Source organism: Neltuma alba, unplaced genomic scaffold (genome assembly GCF_004799145.2).
Source record: "Neltuma alba isolate B1F8T4 unplaced genomic scaffold, ASM479914v2 tig00010187_pilon, whole genome shotgun sequence".
Taxonomy (NCBI): domain Eukaryota; kingdom Viridiplantae; phylum Streptophyta; class Magnoliopsida; order Fabales; family Fabaceae; genus Neltuma; species Neltuma alba.
The window spans coordinates 218,328-237,668 of NW_021635127.1; the positions used below are offsets into that span (position 1 = coordinate 218,328).

General features: G+C 32.5%; 1 protein-coding gene across 1 annotated transcript; it reads right to left on the minus strand.

Moving 5' to 3' along the window:
- Positions 1 to 5,359: 5,359 nt before the first annotated feature.
- Positions 5,360 to 13,909, minus strand: LOC114754743 (L-aminoadipate-semialdehyde dehydrogenase-phosphopantetheinyl transferase-like). Its single transcript, XM_028943563.1, is given in 6 exon segments — positions 5,360 to 5,719; positions 7,515 to 7,686; positions 8,248 to 8,275; positions 8,278 to 8,491; positions 11,076 to 11,208; positions 13,581 to 13,909. Coding segments are annotated over 6 exon segments (852 nt in total). The 5' UTR covers positions 13,697 to 13,909; the 3' UTR covers positions 5,360 to 5,530.
- Positions 13,910 to 19,341: the final 5,432 nt, after the last annotated feature.

The following is a 19,341-nucleotide window of genomic DNA, read 5'->3' on the forward strand; positions in this document are numbered from 1 at the left end:
GAAAAGATGTAATGGAAATATAATGATATTATTATGGACCTGCAATCCAAACACATGAAATACAAAGTTATTATGTGACATATGAATATTTTTGTGAAAATAAAGAATTTCACAAAGGTCTAGTGATTATGATTAAGTATAGTATTTTGTGGTGGATGTAATAATTGTTGCATATATTACTAGTTTGGCAGTATATTAAAACAAAATATGCGTCTGTTAGATATCGTTATAGCCTATGTATGTGGCTCACTAAATAATAAAGTTTACATGAGAGTTCTTGAGGGATTTACAATGCCAGCAGCGTTTATATAGACAAAAATCATCCAATATTTGAAATATTATGTTGAATAATCGAGTATACATATTTGGCTTAGAAAGATGCATTAGAAAATAAATAATTTCATATCTTACTTGACCTGTAGATCAAGTTATTGAATGCATTAACAATTGCAAAATAATTGATTTTGTTATGATAATTTTGTCTGCAAAATATATTCAACTAAATAAACTAGAAGTCCCATATATTTATTCTATAATAATATTTACATATATTGCCAATATTACGTGTTATAATTTTATTGGTAAATATAAGTTTCTATAGGTATGCATGTAAATAATGAAATTAAGATTGGATATATAATTCTATGAAACTATTATATGATATCATTTTGTTCAAATTAAATTAATCGTGCCGATGCAAGATATATTATGGTGTTTTTTAGAATAACCTCTCTTTGTAGTTTTCTCAGTGCAAATGAAGAATATATTGATAATTCCACATATCCAAGAGATATGTTAGAGGAATACACTTCAATATAAGCTGATGATGATGTACTATGTATAGTTCAACTAAAAAGAAGATATGCTTGAAAAAGCATTGGACGACTTGAGAAACTAGTATACTCTATTATGATAAAATGATATAGAGTTATGTTGTTGACAGGGGGAGCAAATATCATGCTGTACTCTTTTCCTTAACCAAGGTTTTGTCCCACAGGGTTCTCCTGGTTGAGGTTTTTAATGAGGCAGCCTAAATATATATTGTATACTTTTTTTCCTTCACTAGGTTTTTGTCTCACTGGGTTTTTCCTAGTAAGATTTTAATGAGGCATAATATTTATTTATAGACATCAAGGGGAGTGTTATAAATATTAGAATACGTGGATGTCCATAAATTCTCTCAACTCTTGACCTTTCATATTCGACACTTTATAACCTCTCCATTGAATAGTTTTTAGGAGTTTTTATTCCATAACTTAGAGGTTACATGTACCACACTTATGTGAATTAATATTGTAATTTATTTTATGTAACCCTTGGTTGAGTTTTGGAGTCTATAAATAGAAGGCTATGTAATGCACATTTTGATCATCCAAATGAATAAGAATACACTCCTCTTTCTCTCAATTTCTCTGTTATCTTGCTCATCTTTTTCATTCCAAATCTTGCTCATATTTCTCATTTTCATAACATATCAGATGATGTAACTGCGAGGAAAGTAAGAGACTGAGCAAACTCGTCCTTAGCTAAGAACGATTTCTTCGTGATTTTAATCCCGTTCTCACTCTAAACAAATTTAAGTATATTATCTTAGTAAATTCTTTTTATTATGGGAAGTTCTGATAATTTATTTTACTGTTCATAGCATATTGATAAATTTGCCTTTATAAATACGTTTAATGTAAGCTGATATTTTTATAATATATTTATTTCATATTCTATAAATCACGATTCAAAAGCTATTTATGAGCTATTTTAAACAAATTCTTGGTTGAATAAGCCTGAAGTTGAAATGGATATCTTGAGCATGAACACTATAGACTTTTTTTTAGGCTCAGGTATGAGCTTTAAAAGGTCCGCTATTGCTTAAAGCCAATTTAAAAGCCGAATTAAAATATAAACTTTTAAATAGGTTTAAAAGTCTACGTTACCAATGTTTTGTTTAGATGAGAAGAAAAGTTATAATGAGAAAAATTGTAGAAAAAAGAAAACTAAAAAGAAAATGTTTATTACTTCTTATGTTTAGGTGATTGAGAGAAAACACAGAAAGAAAATGAGCAATAATATCATTCAATATAAAAATATATAATATTTAAAATCAAATTAAATACTGTAATTAAAAAAATCATATTAACATCAGCATCTTTGATGAAGATGTATTTCTATGTCACTATATTTTAAAACAAATAATTGGGGAAAAATTCTTATCTTTCAAGGTACCAAAAAAAAAAGAGAAAGTGGATAATTTTTTGAAATTAGATATAATAAAAAAATAAATAAATTATACATGTACTAAGAATATGATATAAAAATGAAAGATGGAGGGCACGAAAAGAAATTTCTCTTCGTCATGTATCTCAAGCCTTTCAATGCTCTTTCCTCCGACAAAAATGCTAGGTTTATTCCTCTCTTGTGTTGTTTTGAAATCTTGTGTTTTTGTAAGAAGAGTTCATTTAATCTCAAGAAGTGCTACGAATTTAATCCTCACAATGTTGTAAAATATTTTTTAAGAATGGTGTCCTTAAGTACGACTCAAATCCACTATTGTTTACAGTGCCGCCGTGAACAAAAAATTTTAATTAAATAACTATTTATAAAAAGAACAACAAAATGAAGGAAAAGAAAAAGGGAAAAAAAGGGAATATCTCATAAAATGAATATGAAAATTACTAAATAGAGTTGGTAATACGAGCAAGCTTGCTGGTTATGGCTAACCCATAGTGGTTTGGAAGACTGGCGGGTTAGGCTTAAAAGAATTGACTTCTAACATATTGGTAGTTAGCCAATCCAAACTCGTCATGGTGGGTTGATGAACTGGCCTGTAAACCAACGCTTTTTATATTCTTAAAAAAATATCTGAGCAAAATAATATCCAATATATCCCTATCCTTTAAACATCAATTCAAATTTAAAAACCCCAATTCTCAAATTAAATAATAAACATATATCACTTATCACATTTAAAAATTACGTCCAATTTCAATAACAAGTTCAACAACTCTATAACGATATAAACAACTCTAATAACGTCATTCACCACATGATTTAAGATATGTGTTAACATTAAGAGATTTCTGAATACCTAATAAATTGAGAATTTTTTAACTTTTGTAACACGTTTGACAAGTCATATAATGATATGAATGAGTTCGGTAATGCAACTACCAACATATTTTCTAGAAAATTGTGAAAGTGAAATTTTTTTAATTTCAGTAACATAGTTAACAACTCTTATAATGATATTAACAATTCTAATAATGCTATTCACCACATGACATAAGAGGCATCTTGATTTTGAGAGATTTCTAAATGCATAATGAATTGAAAATTTTTCAACTTCTATAACCTGTTTACACGTCATATAACACTATTAACAAATTTAGTAATACAATTAATAACATGCTTTTGAAATATTTTCATAGAATAAGCACAAATTACATTACCACGGCATACTTATTTTAGCAAATTTCAAAATGCCTACTTGGTCATATATAACTGAAATAGAATTTCTCTTATTGGAGTGACTATTTAGGTTTCAAATTGGAATATCATTTTATTGTCATTTTCCCATAAATAATAGGAACAAGGAAAATAGTCCAATTGCTAGCCAAAATCTGTTTTCAATGGCCATTGAATATGTTCTTTAATATTAATGTTATTGTAGGAGCCATCTAATAAAAAATATTATATTAAAACCTTGGGATATTGGTGTGACTATGATGAATTTTTAAGATTGGTATGTTATTTTAAACAAATGAATTGTTAACCTGTATTTGTATTGAGTTTTTATGATATATTATAATGAATGGAATTTTATTATTTTATTTTAAATCTAAATTATATTTATTTAAATAATGGAATCATATGTAATCTTTTTATAACCACAGTAAGCATTGAAGATAGAACAAAACTTAAGTGAAATGGCTTATGCTCATTAGACTAAGTTTATGAGTGAATTTACAAGCATGTATATATATGCGTGTGTGTTTTAATAACTAACAATAGCAAAATAAGTGCTCATATAAAAACTTATATATATATATATATATCCTAATTTACATTATATTTATAACAACTGATATAAAAATTTACAAGTCTTTATAGGTGAATTTACAAAGACACATAGGTATTTTAATAACTAATAATAGCAAAATAATAAATATAATTACAAAAACTTGACCTAATAAATATAAACAGCTTAACCTAATTTTTGTCTTACAGAATTACAATTTTATAAGTAAATGTACAAGTGCAGATAAGCATTTTACTAACTAACTAGTAGAATAATAATCGTTCATATGAAAATTTACAAGTTCTCATCTACATTCTTCATATTTTTTTATGCAAAAAATTGCAATTATTCATAGGTAAATTAATAAGTACACTTACACATTTTAATAATTAGTCATAACCCAAAAAAAAAATTCATATGAAAATTTGCAGGTTCTAATTTACATTTTAATAGCTTTTAATACAAAAATTATACATATTTATAGGTGAATTTATAAGTACACATAAATTTTAATACCTAATAGCAAAATAACATGCTTCCATATTAAAACTTTACATTCTAACAGCGTCTGATACCAAAAATCACGAGCATTTATAGGTGAATTTACCAGGGTATATACAAATCATGACTAATCATGTACACTTCATGTTGCAAGTGGCTTGGAAGTTATTATTTATATAAAATTTTGCACTCATAATTAGAGCCAGTAATATGAGTTGAACTCGCAGGTCCAACCCGTCAACCGGCACCGCCATATCCTAAACTTGCAGCGGGTTGACCTGCCAACCCGCGGGTCAACCCACCTATTTTTTTAAAAAAAATAATGAAGGCAAAAGTAAGGCAGACTTTCACTTTAAATTTCATTGCCATTAGAAATAATTAGATAAAGAGGATTATTCAGTGTTGCTCCTTGGTTTCATTGGAAAAAAAATGTGTGAACTTGTATATTATCATATTCAAAAATTGGACAATCATATAATACTTGTGTTTTATTGTATTGTAATTTTCATTTGGATATTTGTCATATTTTATATCATTTTTAGTGTTTTTACTTTTGATTATAATAACTGCTAACATTTAAAAAAAAAACAAAAAAATATAAATTCTGACAGGTTCTTGCCACTGAAAAACAAATCTTTTGAACCCGCATCGTGTAGCCCTCAGCTTGATATGAGTCAACCTGCAACCTGTGGATTAGCTCGTTTTACCAACCCTACTCATAATGAATCGAGCTTAATGACTTGATAATCATAACATTTTTGTGGAGCCAAGCAGTCATGATTTCAAACCCCTCCTGGACCCCTTTGTTTGAATATTTATTTCTAACGGTTGACGGTGAGTAGAGAATTTTGACAAAAATGAAAGAAATTTGTGATTTCTATGGGAATAAAATTGATACAAGGTTGAGTGTTTCTGCATGCGAGGCACTAATTTTGTGATCATCTGCTCAGACAACAGAATCTTTTCACGGCGACATCACACACAAACATCCTCTTTGCCTTGGATTTACAACAACATTCAACTTCTATGAACACCATTGATCGCTTTCTGTAAAGTCGAGATGAGTTGTTCTACACTTAGCTCAACAATGTCTCCAGTTGGAAGATTTAAACCCTCGTGATATTCCTGCTCAGTAAAATCTACCTTCTTCAGCGTTGCTTTGTAATTCCTAGCGGCTGATCTTGCAGGACCTCTTGCAATTGATAGCTGTAAAACCAGAAGAAGCAATCAGCAAATAATCTACAATTCTAGAGTCAGAAATCACCATATCACCTGAGACAACTTCCATACAAGAAATCCCTTTGTATATAACTTTGATATTTACTTTGATCTAATTTTCAATCATTGAATTATTTATAATACTTCTTTTCCACAGTTCTCAGAAATTGAATACTGCTACCGTTCATATATTGAAAAATAAAAATATTCTAGCTTAAAATTTTGGATCTAACCCAACCATTTACAACTAGATTACTCTATGGTCTCAGGAAGGACATGTAGGTAATAAAGATCAATGGAGATAGTTGAGCCGAAGCGATACAGACAGCACCAAACTCTAGTTTTGGACTGATCTGGGGTTATGGACTCAGTAATGGGGTGCATTATTCCATCTTCTTGTTCATGACAATAAAATTGGAGCTCCCAAATGGAGAGAAAATGGATTTGGTGATCTATGCAGCAGTTTTGTGAGAAGCTTTTACTTTTTCAAAGACAGTGGCCATACGATTGGCCATATCTATGAATTTCAAAGGAACTTTGATAACATGAAAAAATTCAGGGTATACATTCTCTGAGTACTTGTTTTATTCATGGTGAGGAGATTGGTTTGCATAAACAGGAGATGATGGCTGGAAGTCTGCCATTCAATCCCATAAAAACTGCAACCGCAATGGGAAATAAAATCATTAAGAGAGATGCTACATCTTAGGAGCAAAATCAGGAATTAAAGCACGAACAAATCATAGAATATAAACGAGCTAACAGAATCAGAATCTCAACCAAAGCTGTAACCCCAGTTGCTCCAGTAATATTTTTGAGCACAGAGAATAATTCTGCAATATCATGCATACATATCTTCATATCTCAGCAAGCCAAGCCATCTTCAATAGGTATTTAGCGCAAAAAAAAAAACCCAAAAAAAAAAGTAAAGAAATAAATAAGAATTCCCATTTTGACGAAGATTCGGCACCTTGGATACTTATAACATGAGAATGCTCAATTCCAGCACAAAGATAACCGGAAATTTGAAACTAAGAAATATAAACTACTCTTTCAGTTAAATTATATTATTCATTCTTTTGTTGCAAAGGAGTCTTAAGAGTGTGGTCATAAGCATACCAAATCTTGCTTTTCAGCCGACTACAGGGACACGATGGCCCGCTTTTGCAAAATATTAAAGATGAGGCATACCTTACTTAGGTCTCTGACAGATAAGTAAAGTTTAAATATCATCTTCTGCATATAATTTATTTTGATTCAGTCCTTCAATCACCAAAACTTCAACACACCCCCCCCCCCCAAAAAAAAATCCTATTTGGATACAAAATGTCAAATCCAACATAATAGTAACTTGGACATTTACCGATACTGAACATCATTTACCCCCACCTGAAATTGCTCACTTCCAGACAGCAACATGTTAAATTTGGCATTAATTTTAAGAAGGAAAAAGTATCAAAGGCAACATGGAGAGCATTTTCACGACTGAGGCTGAATTGAAATAAAAGACACCATTGAAAGTGCAACTATCTGTCAAGGACCAAAATAGGGTTTCACTAGTAGGGAAAATACAATATCACATGCCTGGAAAGGATATTAGGAGCTAGGACCTACTCAAAAGGGTCAACATGTTTTGGTGCTATTGTGGTGATAACTCCTTTTTTTATGGACAAAATTGGGGTCATGACTCACACAGTGTCAATGTAATTTACGGGGTCTGTTGAAACATATCTTTGTAAGTGAACTAAGCTATACGTCTACTCAAAATGGATAAGGAACTCACACAATGTCTTTTTCCAAGCTCGTAGAGCCAAAATCTCCACTCTGCCATATGCTTCCCATCGACCTTAGCTGATATATTGTTCCAACTTATGTGACAAAACTCAACTGTATTCAAATCGTCAGTCAGTCCACTCCCTAAGGCTTTAACATATGCTTCTTTTAGGCTCCAATACCTGCAAAGCATGCACAGTTCTCCCTCCATTTAAAAGGATCATATTCCATTTATTAAAACTCCTACTTCTTCTGTACGTAAAATTAAACTAAGACCTGACCCTTCCTGATATTATATTATTACATTGTTCATATGTGAATTAAGCTATTCTAGATTCCATCTTAACGATTGCATTGTATACAATCTCAAGTTTCCTTTTTCTTTTGTTTTTTTTTTTTGGGCAAAATCTCAAGGCTTATTTGATATAGTCTTTGCATGAAGGCATCAGATAACAGCCCAATAGGGGAAAACAGGCAAGCACGCTAAGTATTCAGCTAATGTTAGCTACGGATGCTTCTTTAAGTGTGCTTCTGCTTTTGAGAAATACTAAAAAAAAAAGAAAAGAAAAGAAAAGAGAAGAAAAGATTGGATTACTTACCTAAATATAGATAATAAACAAAAAATGAGTCAGTGAAAACATTACACAAAGCTTATGGGCTTCAACAGCCATCTCAAAGCAGATAAACTTACAGAAATGAAGAATTGGACAAAGCCAAAAGAAGAAATTAAAATATAATCATACCTAAAAAACTCAATTAATACATTATCAGAGTTCCAGCGTTGACTATGTTATCCCATTCCAAACTTGAAAAGTATGATGAGAAGTTTAGAATGAATTCTTCAATTGTTTCTTTCTGAGGAACATCATACGATACAATATCTAACCCCACAAGACATATAGGTTCAGAAGCTATGCCCACATAATCACCATGATGGGATACATTAAAATTAAAATTGGGGAATTTGAGATCATCTTCATCATAATCCTGAAAAGGAAAGAAACAAAGCAATAAAATCTTATCCCATTGGCAGAAGCCTACTTAAGGGTGAAAAATATGATTTAATAATCTGGTAATGTAAAGACCAAAGACACATGAATTCAATACTGTCGTGTTCAAATTTGAGCTAGATAATTGAACAGTGATCAAGAACAGAATTTGCTGAGTTTTCCAGCTTTGAGCTAATGAAACAAATACATCGCTATATGTGAAGAATACAGGATGCTGTAAATTATACAGAGATATGAAATTACAAAGAATAAGGTTACTCAAATAATTAAACTTATCATGCAAATCATTAAACAGTTTTAATAGTTTACCACTTCCAAGATGAAGCACAGCCATAATTTTTATGTCTTGTAATTAGGTCTTCAAATCAACTCTTATTTATTGTCTTAATTTTTATTTCTTTCCCAACAGATATGAAAGGAATTGATCGTAAAAAGTTGCCACCACGTGGGTCACAGATGTAGAGATAGGGCTCTTGCCAAAATGTCAAGCGGTTCAAAGTTCTTCTCATAAACCCCTGATTAGTACAAAAGCTAATTTTGACTAGCAGCATATTGCAAAATGTCATATCATTCTTGTTGGGATGTTCTTAGTTTTGTATATTAGAAGGGTAAGTGAAATAAGCCCAACAAATCAAGGTTGCTAAATGCAACGGCCCCCCTGGCCCCATTTTCATTTTTATTAAGCAGAAAGGCAAGATAATTTACGCTCCGTCCCCTTTGATGTCTTATTAATCAGTAGCATCATATGAGATGTGGTTTTCTCTATCACATGCACGCAAGCCCAAAACCAAACTAACCAGCATGCACACATGTGCAGGAAAAATCTATCAGTTAGTCTAAAAGGTGGTGATCAAAAGATAACAATCATGTTCTGGGCTGTCATGTTCAAAAATGATGAAAACCAAATCAAAGAATGTAACGAAAGCATGCTTTGTCCTGGCACGAGAATACTTAGAATGTACAGGAATTTTGTGCCTCTCCATAAAGGAAAAGAAGGATTTGCTTTACAAAATAAGGAAAAAGGTCGCGGAAAGACTTATGGACATGCTTTGTGCTGTCTTGAATAAATTACACTTTAGCCACCATAGAATGAGAATAATTAAGTTCAAATGTAGTTATTAGAAATCAGACTTGTCCCCAAGTCACATACATTGTTGGTCGCCTTACATTGTGGGGAATAAAGAGTGGCAAGTCAACAAATTTGCCAAAAATAATAACATACACAGGAATTGGAGACAGTGTACAATTCAAATGCACCACCAAAGAATCAGAAAAATGCACCATGGAACTTAATTTTACTTCATTAATCAGCATACATGTTATGTCATTATAATTATAAATAAGAAAAGATTAAAATAGGATTTAAATGATATCATTAGGATGTAGCCTGGATTTAACTATATTAGTAGGATTTGGAGAGATTAGGGTATCTAAAGAATATTTAGATAAGATTACGATATCTATTAAGATTTAGAACTATTAGGACTTTTGTCTATAAACAAGGGTAACATAACATTGTTAATGGGCATTCTTTGTTCTCTATCTTTGTTTCCTTTCTCTCCCATTCTCCCTCTCTTTCTCAGCTAAATTCTATAACAATGGTATTAGAGCTGTCCTTCATCGTACGAGATGAGATGGGTTTTGATATGAAACAACTTCAGAGCAATTGACATTAGAAGAAAAAAGGGTTGCATTGAGCAAATAATTGCTAAATGCAGGAGGTAGCAACCTCGCGGGAACACTAGGAAGCCATTAAAAGAAAAGCTTTAGAAGTTCAAGAAGATGGGTTTGCCCTCTCGATAACCAAAGAGTACATCAATGAGAAAGAAGACAACCAAACAAATCTTACAGGCACCAACCAGAACGTGTGAACTAGCATTGAGAACGATTCTAGAAAGGCTGAAGATCCTAATGCAATGTGAATGATGGGTCCACAAAGCTTCAAACTATTGGTCTCTTCAACATGGGGGATGCTCAAAGGTTCTTTTCCAGCTTCTTCACTGTTGCTATCTTTTCCTGATTTAACAGACTTTATATTCAATTCTCCCTAGTCAGCTGCTTGTTCTGATATGGTTCAGAGGGAGTCTAATTATGATATTAATGGGGTCTAATTTTGTACAATGTTTAAGTGTACTTGAACTTTAGGGGCAAGGGTCTTTTGGGGGATATTGTAATGTATTTATAATTATAAATAAGAAAAGATTTAAATAAGACTTAAATAGATTTAGAATAGGATTTATATAGGGTTTACTTATATTGATAGAATTTGGATAGAATAGGATATGTAGAGAATATTTAGATAAGATTAGGAAAAGATTAATGATATGTAAAGAATATTTAAATAAGATTAGGATAAGATTAATATCTATTAGGACTTATGCCTATAAACAAGGGCAAACATATCATTGTTGATGGGCCATTGAATAAAACTGATATTATTCAAATTATTCTTTGCTTTCTATCTATGTTTCCTTTTTTCTTCTTTTTCCCTTTCTTTCTCAACTAAATTCTATAACAATATCACATTTTTTGACCTTTTTGGTTATAAGAAATATTCATACCAAATACGGTTTCCCTTCCAATGTCCGTTTTATCATGAATTTGCCATATCGGACATCCATTGCGTCACATACAAGAGCATACTGAAGCATTCGGCTCACAAGTGCCCGTTTCCTGTCTTCCAACTTAATAAACCTACAAATCCACAAGTAAATCTAACAGTCATGAGACCTACAAAAGCCATTTGCATATATTCTGAACAATCTAAACATTGCCACTTGACTCCAAATGCTGGAGTGTATTACCATATTCCATGAAATTTAAAATCACTATAGCTGATACACACATAAAATTTATATAAAATGCTGATGCGCAAGAAAAATAAAATCTCCATTTGCACATCTGACCAAATAAAAAAACTGCACTTGACTTTAGGCTTGAGGCTTTTTACCATAATATCATATTCAAAGGTAGAACTTGTAATTGTAGCAGTTGAGATAAACATAAAATTTTTAAGGGAAAAAAATTAACACTAGAGAAAAATTCCCACATGCAATCATGAAAATCTAAGTTATTGCAGGAACAAACTTATCCATATTCTAATTCATCTGCCACTAATTTTCAAAATAACACTGAATAGACACTAATTTGGATATAAGTGACCAAACAGAAATGTCAAGGCCTGAAACAAGGAAGCTCCAAAATACTTGGGGAGAATGCTGCCAACTGGACTTTTTGAGGAGGCAATAAAGTCGACTAAGTACTACATTTTGGTCCATTACCTTAAAGCATTAGGACTTATGCCTATTAGCTGATCCACCTTTCTATTATTCTCACAGTCTAATTTTATCCAATATAATACTTCAACACTCTTGCATGATCGCAAACAATCTGCCCTTCAAATATGAGTTCAACATAGACATACTCCCAATTTTTTTAGTATAGTTACAGTAGGCCGACCTCCTATCACCTTAGAAAAGCCCTCAATACTTCACCTAAGAATGGGTCTCACCATCACCAACCTTTCACAAGCACAAGATCCCTTTCTTTGCCTTTGAAAGGAGTTCATCGCACCACTCATCACTTTAGTTTGTACCTGGCTATCTCCACAATTTACAGATCGTCAGTCACACCTATCTCTAACTGGATTCAAGCCATTTCTCGACAATCGACAAGTTGGAGTCACACCCGTAAACTAACAGTGCCATTCTGTCCAGTTAGATCATTGTCTTCCAGTCAAGTCATCAGGTTTGATAATTGATACCAAAATATTGGAAGTTTGTTATGGCCTCAACTCAGGGACTCAAGTTACCAAAAGATCATCGTCCGTTGGATCTTCGGAGAGAAACTTTGAACAAAAGTATACGTGTCTGACTCCAAACATACTGCAGATGTTTTACTAACAATTGTCTTGCTATTTAGTCCATAGAAGTTGTTCTACATGTCTGTGACTAACAACATAACGCTGCAGATATTTCGCTTACTACCATGTTACTATTTGGTCAGTGGAAGTTGTTCTTAATCTAATGCTGCCCATTACTGTTAGAGTTCCCTTTGTAATCCAAGGAAGCCATACCGAGTCATCTATTAAAAAAAAGAAAAAAAAAACAGAGAAATTAGAGTTTTCTTCAACTCTGGAACATACCAAATGTTCTCCAAACTCCTGACCAGCCGCTTATGCATCTTTATCTTCACTGTTTCCTCTCATGTATCTTTACCTTCACCGGTTCAATCTCCACCATCTTGCAAGAGTGTCTGTTCCCTAATACACCCAAACTCTCATGAAGCAAACTGAAGGAATTGAACCATTTCTTGTTTGTTGTGTAATAGGAAGGGCATGCCAAACCAAAGTCCAATTGAAGTTGTGCTTCACTTCTTCTATCACAGAAACCAGAAAAAGAATTTTCCTTCTCTACCTTGCACTCGAACATCACAAGATCCATTTCAAATGGCCTCCTGGACCACAAGTATAATGGTTAAAGAACCTATGATTTCCAGCTTCCCTTTGACTTTCCCAACAAATCCATTAGGGAACATAGGGTAGCCTTCTCATTGAACACTGAGAACCCGGGAGAATCAGAATTCATATCTCAACTTTCCGGGGGTGTAGAACTGTGAAGTTGAAACCATATCTTGAGATAATAAGGTATTAAGGCGTGAGACCTATAAGCCAATCCTCTACTATATTCTTCTCAGAATCCAGTTCTATCAAATGTAACTTCCCCACTCACAACAAGGAACAGCTGAACAAACAAAACGCTAATATGAACGTGAGGGGAAGCAAACAAAAATTAACAAAGGACAAAGATTCCTTCATGTGATTGTGAAGAGAATAACAAATAAACCCCACCAGAACTTATTACTTCACATTGTCATTTGGCAAATCGATATTCTCTACCAAATATCAAATGCAAACTGTAATGACTGGATTTAATTGACCAAACAAGAAAACAAGAGCTGAAATAAGTTTTGAACATCATAGAAATTGACAAGTCTACTAGTTTTATAGATAATCAACAGTGAATCCAGTTAAACAACCAGCAATTCCACAATATGGGAAGCGTAACCTGGTGATGGAGGAGTGATCATGGGAAGGGAGAAGAGAGAGAGCAAAGGAAAAATCGCCGGGAAGTGGGTCCCACTTTGAAATGTCTACCACCCATCTCCGAACACCTTCCTCCATTGTTAGCGACTAGAAAAGCATCATGCGTACTTGCAGTTCCTCAAGGCTTTACTTTTCAAAAGGATTAAAATTCAAAAATAGAAAAAAGAAAAGGTGCCCAGAAGAGGACAGGATTACAGGAATGCTAAGTACAGGCCAGGGACGGCACCCGAACGAGTCGCTGGTCCGAGAGGAAGCGGGAAGTGAATTTTTCATTTTCTATTCATACTAATATGCTCTCAAGAATTTCACATTTATAGGAAGAGCTTATAGGTCAATTGGCACTTCTGCCTCCTCTCAACTAGGGGTGGGGTGTGTGATTCCCTTCTGCAAGAAGGTTTAAATTGTTGGTGTGAAAAAAAATAGGGTCCGAACTATTTTTTCAGGTGTGTTTAGTATTCTAAAGAAATTTTCAGTGCATCCAGTATCCCAAACTAATTAAAACGATGCATCCATATCTCGGGTTAACAGAAAAGTTAAGTTTGACTGTTATCTTACTGACTCAGCCAAAAGTTGACTGAAAAATCCTACGTGGCGAATACGCAAATGTCTGATGTGTATTATTTTGACGGATTAAGGTGCGTCCAGCACTCTGAACTATTTTGCCAGGTGTGCCTAGTATCCTAAAATAATTTTTTGTGCATCTAGTGTCCCAAACTAATTAAAATGTTGCGTCCACATTCCAGACTAACAGAAAAGTTTCATTTGACCGTTACCTTGCTGACTCAGCTGAAGGTTGACTGAAAAATCCTACATGGCGGATACGTAGGCGTCTGATGTGTATTATTTTGACTAAAAATTCAATTTATTTCCTCCTATTCTAACATTTATCTTTTGCCAGCTTTTAAACTTAAAGAAAAGAAAAACCACTGATCTGCCCTCTTAAATCCTGGTACATGTATCACCCATTCAATCACATCCTCGTCTTTAACATTTTATCCATTTCTTCTTCCACTACTCTGATTTGAAACCGCAACCACCATCACAGCACGCTTTTGTCTTCGTCTTTGTCAACTCCTCATTCGACTCACATTTGCTTTCCTCCTCGTAGAACACAGTAAACTTCCCCTTGGTCACTCTGTTGATATCACTGTCGCCTCCCGAGAAAACACCTGCCACCACCAAGCTCGTCTCGGGAACTTTAGTCAAAATAATACACATCAGACGCCTGCGTGTTTGCCATATAGGAATTTTCGATAAACTTTCAGCTAAGTCAGCAAGGTAACAGTCAATCGAGACTTTTCTGTTAGCCTAGGATGTGGACGCACCATTTTAATTAGTTTGGGACACTGGATGCACCAAAAATTACTTTAGGACACTAGGCGCATCTGGAAAAATAGTTCGGGGTGCTAGACGCATCTTAACCTGTCAAAATAATACACATTAGACGCCTGCGTGTCTACCACGTAGGATTTTTCGATCCACCTTCGGCTGAGTCAGCAAGATAACGGTTAAACTTAACATTTTTGTTAGCCTGGGATATGAATGCACCATTTTAATTAGTTTGGAACACTGGATGCACCGAAAATTACTTTAGGACACTAGACGCACCTGGAAAAATAATTCGGGGTGTTGGGCACACTTTAACCCAAAAAAATATAATAAAGAATTTTTTACTTATGAATTTAATTTTTAAATGATGTAATTCAATTTAATGACTATGACAGTTTAACTTATGAGGGTTAAATCCCTTGTAATTAATCAATTTTCATTTAAATTTCAAAAAATATATTTATATTTAATTCTCTATGTAGAATTTATGAATAATTTTTTAAAATAATAATAAATGAAATAAAAATGAAAGTTTGTATCATACTACCTTCGGTCCTTAATATAAGAGCTAGTTGACTAATTTAAGTAGATTAAAGAAACTAGTTAAGTTAATTATTTGTAATAAATAAGTGTTGTCTTTCTTAAAATATCCATGCTAATAAAGTATATTGGTTAGAATTATCATTCTTACAAACACTACTTTGGGGAAAAAAATAGATAAATATGAGAGACAAAACGGATTGAGGTCTTATAATTAGGAGCAAAATAAAAGTCAAATGAGTTTTTATATTAATGACCGAAAGTAGTATTTTTTAATATAAAAAGTCAAAATATATTATTCAAACAATACATTAAAAAAAGCTCCTCAAAGAAATTTCTACTAAAACCCGTTTGAGGAGTCCAAGCAAACAACAAAAACCGAAGCACATTGAAAACAAAGCAAAACATTGGGTTCCATTTCAAAAAAGAGTGCCAAAATTACCTGCTTGTCATGCAAGACGTCAATAAACATCTCAACAACCAGGCGACAACAAAAGAGCTGAAGAGCTTTCATGATTTAGTAATAAGGGATGAAAGGCAATGCCTCCACGGATCACCCCTAGAGATATCCACGACGTTTATAGCTTTAATGCTACTAAAAAATCCTCCCAACATAGCTGTGATGAGAAGTAGAAGACTAAGAAGCCACACCAGATAGTGTACTAAAACCAGATGAGTAGAAGAATATGAGCTACAAGACAGCATCATCAAGACTTAAACACCAAGAAAACAAAATAACAGATAACCCAATGTGAATATATATAGGCAGAGGGAGGGAGCAGCTTGGACTTTGCAACCGCTGCAGCAATAGCTACCCATTCTACAGTGGTCATGCATGGAGCTGATGATTTGGGTAGGTGAACCTTTTGGCCAAAGGCTTTTTGCAGAAACACAATGACAGAGACACATCAATATGATATGCTTGCCAAGCTCCTTTTCATGATGACGCAGTCCTCCACAGTGTTGGTATATGCAAAGAAATCGTGATAAGGAGTAGGGGATGCTAGATAAGCTGTATTATTGCAACGAATCTCAACTTACTCCTCTGAGTTAGGGATGAAAGAAGACCAGAGGCCTTTCAGAGTCTACGGTCTGACCTATTTTGAGTCTGGCTTGTTTAATAAATAGGCTAAAGCCGAGCTTTCGACTTAAAACTCGGTCTCCTAACTCGTTTTTTTTATTTTTTATTTACATCCTTATATGTGGTATAATCTAAATCAATTTTATTTACATTATTATATATAATTAACCTAAATCAATTTATATTATTACAACACAACTAAAATTTACCTTATATTTTAAATTTTTATGCCTTTTTTTGTGAATAACTTTTTATGCCTTTTATTGACTCTTAGAAGAACTTATTTGTATGAAATTCTTCTCATTCATATAACCTCTTGCTATTTGTTTTTGGGGTGAGTCTAAGCATATTTTTTATCCAGTCTTTTCTTGATATGAAATTTTTTTGTGTGTAAAGTTTCAATTTGAAGATCATGTACCTATGGTGAAAATTTTAATTTTGTATTGAAAAAAAAAGTACTTCATGCCTATAAATATACACATTGGTTGATTAGTATATCCATAACTTGTTTAGTGCTTAAGAACTCACAGTATCATATTTTACTTTTGATTTATCTAAAGCGTTATAACTGCATTTTCAAATCAAGTCTATCTATTGAAAAGTAACGATACTATTAAATAGTCTCTTTAATATTAATGACTTTCGTAAGAGTTGTCCAATAAAAGAGAAATTATGTTAAAATCTTAGATTATTAATTTAATCATGATATCTTCTTAGAATTTCTTATTATTATAAACAAATTATCGTATGGTTGGTGGCAAAAAAATTATCTATCTATATTAATGTAATTGAATCAAATTTTTATGAGGTATCATAAGTAATAAAATTTCATTATTATTTTATTGTAAATTAAAATTAAATTTATCTAGATAATTAAATTACATGTAATCTTTATAGCATCAAACCTTATTTAAAGCATTGTATGAGATTTTAAATAGGCTTGAAGAGTTATATATATAACTAGAAATTTCTCCCCGTGCGATGCACAGATTAACCTATTTGATTGTATTTAAAAGTTTAATAAATTGCATTATCTAAGATAGTTTAAAATTTACTTCTAATAGGAATATTTTTTTTATTCATTTTAATGGAATTTGAATTAGAGATACAGAATTTATGGTGAATAGATGAAAATTTGAAATTAATTATTTATTTCTCTATTTAAGCCTCTTATTGACATGCTATTCGATTATGATACCCCCATTTAATTTAATATATTCAAATTTCAATTAAGATTTAATTCAAATTGAAAGTTAATTATTAATTTCTTCATTTGAATCTCTATTTGAAATTGCATTTATTTATAATATTTCCTATTTAACTCATTATATTCAAATCTCAATTAAGATGTTATTTATATCTCATTAATTAAAGATATTCGGATCATATAATCTTATATCTGACCTGTTTGTAAACGAATCAGGTATTACAAGTTTTCAAGAATATAATTGATTGATTGATTGATTGAAGGTATAAAGACTTATATTTTAAATGTGCTTTAAAAAGGCTTCAGGTTTGACTAGACCTTTCAAAGCTTCAAACTTAAGCCAAAAAAAAAGTATACAAGCTTAAGTTTGCTTTTGTTTCATGCCTCAGGCCTATTTAATAACGTCTGATTTGGTTTGGCCTATTTCCACCCACTAATCATAGAAGTGATTCTCGTATAGGATGAGTTTGAACGATTATGAAGAAGCAGTGATTGATGAAGCTATGGATGAAATGAAATACATAAATCAGGATAGGTGTCACGAAGTCAATGCATAAACTGATAAAAGTGTAGGTGGGAGGAATAATAAACCTGCAAAAATATGGTTCCTTGTGCTCAATAACACTATCCTTAAAAATTATTTTGTCACATAAGATTAGAATAAAACAATAAGAGCGTGGAACGATAGAAAATATAAATAGTACTCCTCCGGTCCTAAATAGATAAGACCCATTTTATAATAATTTACACTACATAATCAGTTTCATATTTAAAACTCAAAGAGTATTTAAGAACTAGTGTCGTACGAAGTTGAGTCTCAAATCTCTTTTTATAGGTCATGAATTCATGTTGATAAAGTGATAAGGTTGTTAGGTATGAGATGAGTTAACATTGGGTTGGGAAAAAAGAAATAAGGGATAAGAATAGAAAATATTTGTTGAAGTGATAAGATTTGTTAGGTAGAGAATGCATTTAATTCTCTTGACATGCTCACATGTACTACCTCCATCCTTAATATAAGACCCTATTTGACTTTTTGTTTGGTCCTAATTATAAGACCCCAATCCATTTTGTCTCTCATATTTATGTATTTTTTCCAAAATAGTTCTTCTAATAATGATAGTTCTAGCCAATACACTTAATTAGTAAGGATATTTTAGGAATGACAACACTTATTTATTACAAATAACTAACTTAACTTACTTCCTTAATCTCCTCAAATAAGTCAACTGGGTCTTATAATTAGGACCGGAGGTAGTAATAATTACAACAGCCGCATAACCAGCACCACGAAGAGATTCCTGCCTAAGGATCATATAAGCCTTAAATTCGAAACAGTCCATACTCCATACACCCAGTGGAACCATGCAACTCATCGTTATGCCAACAAGGAGGTGCTTTGGTGGGAAAACTGGGGGCTAAAAAAGGAAAAAGTGAAAGCATCTTAGGTGTCTGGTCATTAAAAGGACCAGACGCCATCCATAAAGGAAGTGTTTTTTTTTTTAAAAAAAAAAACATTTGGGTTACCTGTAGGGCCAAGTCCAAGAAGGACTGGCCCCCCTAAGT